Source organism: Oncorhynchus tshawytscha, unplaced genomic scaffold (assembly GCF_018296145.1).
Source record: "Oncorhynchus tshawytscha isolate Ot180627B unplaced genomic scaffold, Otsh_v2.0 Un_contig_298_pilon_pilon, whole genome shotgun sequence".
NCBI classification, from domain to species: Eukaryota; Metazoa; Chordata; class Actinopteri; order Salmoniformes; family Salmonidae; genus Oncorhynchus; species Oncorhynchus tshawytscha.
Genome location: NW_024609534.1, coordinates 169004 through 175003, shown reverse-complemented (window position 1 = coordinate 175003; position 6000 = coordinate 169004). Strand labels below are relative to the sequence as shown.

The window sequence follows — 6000 nt, the reverse complement described above, 5'->3', positions numbered from 1 at the left end:
TTAGAAACATGCAACAAATATTTTATTTCGTGTTTCATTGATACAATATGGCTTTACACGTGTAAACATGACAACAAAAATCCCTTTTCCTGTTTATTATTGTACCTGATCAACACATTTCGTGGATTCCACATAACGGTGTTATTCCTGAAATCTAAAACCATGCATCAGTTCCTCTGAGATGGAAAGATACACACATCATACAGGACACATGTTGTGGTAATTCAGACACCTTCCAGAGAACTTCCCTTCTTACTGTAAGAGCCTCATCCATCTGGTCTGAATGGGAGGGTTGAGCAACAGGCAGAGAGGGCAGAAATATAAATCTGTCAAATTGAATGCTTAACCATTGACTATTGTCACCAGACCCGTTGTTCATCAGAATCTGATGTATCTTCATAGATTCTCATGTATTGGAATATTGAGTGATCAACATTTAAAGTGTAATTTCAAACAGTCCCCGAACTCTGACACAGTCCCCGCTCACTGACACACAGTCCCCGCTCTCTGAGCACTAGTGGAATATGGAGTGTTGAGTGAAAACTTGGAGCCTTGACCTGCTCCCCCTCTTTCTTCACCTCCCTTCACCTCAGTCTCTCCCTCCCTCACTTGTCCTGGAAGCCCATCAGGATCAGAGTCTGTTTCAGAGCCGTCTCCTCCACAAACCTGGCATCCACATTCTCCTGCTCCTCAAAAGGGTTCAGAGCTGCAGCACAGAATAGACACACCATCAGACACCCACACACAGTACACCCACAGTACACCCACAGTACACCCACAGTACACCCACAGTACACCCACAGTACACACACAGTACACACACACAGTACACACACACAGTACACACACACACACACACACACACATTACACAGAACACATTACACAGAACACAGTACATACACAGTACACACACACAGTACACACACACAGTACACACACACAGTACACACACACAGTACACACACAGTTTGGCTTGGCTGTTTAATAAGCTAGTTTCACTTGTGGAGACAAAAGAAACATTCTCTGAATAAATACCTCGGTCTTCCACATCCAACAGAATTTTGGTCAGGAAGGTGAGAGGCAGGAACTCAGGCCTGAAGCCAGGCTCGTCTCTCTCCATGAACATAGAACCCTGGAACAACAGACAAACCATCTAACTAATCAAGTCCAGCAGTATTTACTTCCTGCTCTTGGTGATTGTACAGTTGATTAGTCGAAGCTGAATAAGACAGTGTTACTTTGGTTTTGGCGTGTTTCTCCAGCAGGCCTCTGACATAGTCTCTGGAGATACAGGCTGAACTGATGGGGTGATCCCACAGGTGACAAATCCTCTGCTCCATGGACTGGAAATAACAACAACAGTTATCTAGTTACCCCATGTCCTCGATCACCAGGCCTTCAACAGAAGTTTCTCAACCTGTGTAAAAACCTATCGTGTTGACTGGTAAATGAGTCGCTATTCACTATGGGCCCGATTCCGACTTAGGGAACGACGCCTTTCCTACGCACCTCTCGGTAGTCGGTATTCAGACTTACCTTATGCAGGTGCGTAACGGGCTTTGCAGGCGTGTTTCCCTTGCACATATAATTCAACCGATGAAAACCCTCCCACTTGCTGGCCAACAGATTTTCTCGTGGAGTTTTCATTCAATATGGTTTTCAGTACATTTCTCTTAAAGCCAATATGGGTTTCAGTACATTTCTCTTAAAGCCAATATGGTTTTCAGTACATTTCTCTTAAAGCCAGGTGTACACTAAACAACTTTCAAAATCCTAACATCACTAAACCTCACATTGAACCATCATCTTTCCTGTTGTTTTTTTGTTGTCTTGCCAACCTAGTGGTGCACACTAAATGATGTGATTACATGTAACGTAGCTACAACGAGCTGTGGCTCAAAGCAGCCTCAAACGTTTTCAGTCAGACATTCACTCTTGCCATACAGAGTTGAAATATCAAGCCAACATTTTTTAATTGAATAACATTGCTTGTGAGCTTCAGAGCTGTAACGATTTCAAACCAACTTGGAGGCGCACTTTGGCTTTGAAGGCAAGTACTAACACATACTAGTAGTAGTCATCGCTCCTTCTGGAGACTCTACACATCCTGCGGAACAACATCATCTCACTGGCTTCTTCTGGGGATTGTGTCTCCGATCTCAAAAACCTGTCTGGGACAGCTAAATCAGGGCCAAAATAATGTAGTGCACACCCGGCTTAAGCCATCCCTTTAAATACGGTGTACCCTTAATTATAATGTTGTTGACAGACTAGAATAGATAGAGAGAACGGGTTCAGATCAATAGGGATCAATGAAAGAAAGACATCTATACATCTTCGTCTCTCCGTTTCAACTGGTAGATTTTAAAAAAATACTCTGATTTGTTAGATTATTTAGGCACATTTTAGTCTTAGGAAAGTATGTATGAATCATAAACCAACCGGTTTGGAGAGCCTTTACTCAAAATATATTTATGAATTAAAAAAATACAGTGGTTTGATTCAATGTATGAAATATTGGAAGGTGGAAAAACTGTAGAATAGGGGTTGAACTTCGGCCTGTCCCCGAGGGCGCTCAGAGTGCTCTATAGGAGCACCATCGAGAGCATACTGTTGGGCTGCATCACAGCCTGCTGCGGAAACTACACCGCCGCAGACAGCAAGGCACTTCAGAGGGTGATAAGTGCAGCCGAACGCACCATTGGGGGCACACTGCCTGCCCCGCAGGACACCTACACCACCAGGTGTCTCAGGAAGGCCAAGAAGATCATCAGGGACCCAGCCACCCGAGCCACGCCCTGTTCTCCCCACTTCCATCACTTAGACGCGGGCAGTACAGGAGCATCATGACAAAAACGAACAGACTGGCCAATAGCTTCTGCCCTGAGACCATCAGGTTGCTAAATAGCCACCACTAGTCAGCTACCTGCCCCCCCCTGCTACTCCCTCTATGGACATTTCCCACCCACCCCCAACTGACTTTCACTCTGCCCCCACCCCAACGACATTCATCACTGTTGCAGTTGTTAATATGTATAGTATTATTATAATTGTAATGAATTTTTTATTAATAATTGTTCTTGATTTGATTTCACTTGGTCCCCACACCCCCTCAATGATCATGCTGCTCCCCTGCAGTCATTCCCCCCACCTCCTCAACAGTCTGTACTCTGCTCCCCTGCAGTCATTCCCCCACCTCCTCAACAGTCTGTACTCTGCTCCCCTGCAGTCATTCCCCCACCTCCTCAACAGTCTGTACTCTGCTCCCCTGCAGTCATTCCCCCACCTCCTCAGTCTTTACTCTCTTCCCCTGCAGTCATTCCCCCCCTCCTCACCTCCCCTGCAGTCATTCCCCCCCCTCCTCACCTCCCCCCCTGCAGTCATTCCCCCCCCTCCTCACCTCCCCTGCAGTCATTCCCCCACCTCCCCCCCTGCAGTCATTCCCCCCACCTCCCCTGCAGTCATTCCCCCCTCCCCTGCACCTCCCCTGCAGTCATTCCCCCCACCTCCTCAACAGTCTGTACTCTGCTGCCTCCACCCCAATGGACATGTATGATTCATCACTGCCACAGTTATTATGATGTATATGGTGCTATTTCTATTGTTTTATTACCATTGTCATTATTTTATTTCCCTTCATCCTGCATGTTGGAGCTTGGAGCCTAAGATGTTCACTGTACCCTGTAATCATGAACCGTGAGTCTACCCTGATTCTCACAACGGTCTAGTCGTGGTGAACCGTGAGTCTACCCTGATTCTCACAACGGTCCAGTCGTGGTGAACCGTGAGTCTACCCTGATTCTCACAACGGTCCAGTCGTGGTGAACCGTGAGTCTACCCTGATTCTCACAACGGTCCAGTCGTGGTGAACCGTGAGTCTACCCTGATTCTCACAACGGTCCAGTCGTGGTGAACCGTGAGGCTACCCTGATTCTCACAACGGTCCAGTCGTGGTGAACCGTGAGTCTACCCTGATTCTCACAACGGGTCCAGTCGTGGTGAACCGTGAGTCTACCCTGATTCTCACAACGGTCTAGGCGTTGTGAACCGTGAGTCTACCCTGATTCTCACAACGGTCCAGTCGTGGTGAACCGAGAGTCTACCCTGACTCTCACAACGGTCCAGTCGTGGTGAACCTACCCTGATTCTCACAACGGTCCAGTCGTGGTGAACCGTGAGTCTACCCTGATTCTCACAACGGTCCAGTCGTGGTGAACCGTGAGTCTACCCTGATTCTCACAACGGTCCAGTCGTGGTGAACCGTGAGTCTACCCTGATTCTCACAACGGTCCAGTCGTGGTGAACCGTGAGTCTACCCTGATTCTCACAACGGTCCAGTCGTGGTGAACCGTGAGTCTACCCTGATTCTCACAACGGTCCAGTCGTGGTGAACCGTGAGTCAGGCTCCAGGTTTAACCTGCTACGTGTGGTCTGAGTTCCATAATGATCTAATAGGCTACATGTCCTACATTATTGCACAACGTTAGTCTATATGATCCAGTAATACTAGCGACCTTCAGGAACAACGACACTGACGTGACAGTGGAAAGGAAGGTCAACAGAATGGAATGATGCTAAATGTAAGGTACAAATTGAAGAAAACTAACACTTATAAATGTATGTGGGTATTACTGATGGTGGCTCCTGATAGTGCCTAATATTTAACATGATACAAATGGTCAAATAAACCGTCGAAAAGCCCAGGCATATAATTCAAACATTTTAAAGTGCATACATCAAGTCGGCAGGTTGAGCCCTACAGACGCCTGGATCACCACATTTCATCCACGCAAATTATGAGGGCATACAATTCAAATTCTGAATAACGGCTCAGCTGTTTATAGCCTATTTCACTGTCCCACTGGAGACCAGTAGGTTCATTAGACCTTATTCATGGTTTCATCATGCGGAAAGGTGGTGGAATTATGAGGGAATTAAATCAAGGTCAGAATACGAAGTATCTGTAGACACCTCCACCACACTCTGATCTCCACCCCAAACAAAACCGAGGTCAGAATACAAAGTATCTGTAGACACCTCCACCACACTCTGACCTCCACCCCAAACACAACCGAGGTCAGAATACGACGTCTGTAGACACCTCCGCCACACTCTGATCTCCACCCTGTAGACACCTCCGCCACACTCTGACCTCCACCCCAAACAAAACCGAGGTCAGAATACGACGTCTGTAGACACCTCCGCCACACTCTGATCTCCACCCCAAACAAAACCGAGGTCAGAATACGACGTCTGTAGACACCTCCGCCACACTCTGATCTCCACCCTGTAGACACCTCCGCCACACTCTGACCTCCACCCCAAACAAAACCGAGGTCAGAATACGACGTCTGTAGACACCTCCGCCACACTCTGATCTCCACCCCAAACAAAACCGAGGTCAGAATACGACGTCTGTAGACACCTCCGCCACACTCTGATCTCCACCCTGTAGACACCTCCGCCACACTCTGACCTCCACCCCAAACAAAACCGAGGTCAGAATACGACGTCTGTAGACACCTCCGCCACACTCTGATCTCCACCCTGTAGACACCTCCGCCACACTCTGACCTCCACCCCAAACAAAACCGAGGTCAGAATACGACGTCTGTAGACACCTCCGCCACACTCTGACCTCCACCCCAAACAAAACCGAGGTCAGAATACGACGTCTGTAGACACCTCCGCCACACTCTGATCTCCACCCCAAACAAAACCGAGGTCAGAATACGACGTCTGTAGACACCTCCACCACACTCTGACCTCCACCCCAAACACAACCGAGGTCAGAATATGCAGAGAGAGAAGTGCATCTAAAGGGAATTACGTTCTATTTCCGCTCGCTTCACTCGGGACGGAATCCCCCCTATAAATATGAGAATGAAGAGCAGAAGGAATGAGTCTGTTTCTCCGTTGTACCTTCTTCACTTCCCCTCTGGGCTGCAACAACAGTTCAAGAATCATCTGATTGGCTAAAAAAGAAATCACATTCCAC

The 6000-nt window shown here is 47.6% G+C and overlaps 1 protein-coding gene across 17 annotated transcripts in view; it reads right to left on the bottom strand.

The window, feature by feature from the left end:
- LOC112228456 (gamma-secretase-activating protein) overlaps positions 1-6000 on the bottom strand; it is a 39155-nt gene continuing 33155 nt past the window's right edge. For 2 of the 17 annotated variants that reach the window (XM_042315748.1, XM_042315749.1), the window contains 3 exons: positions 1241-1345; positions 1038-1134; positions 1-706 (listed from right to left, as the gene is read on the bottom strand). In XM_042315748.1, the coding sequence (XP_042171682.1) occupies positions 606-706; positions 1038-1134; positions 1241-1345 (303 nt within the window). In that variant the 3' untranslated portion in view covers positions 1-605. Of the gene's footprint in view, positions 707-1037; positions 1135-1240; positions 1346-3795; positions 3925-4138; positions 5872-6000 lie in introns of those variants that run through there. The other 15 variants (XR_006082310.1, XR_006082304.1, XR_006082301.1 and 12 more) reach the window with 15 other exon arrangements.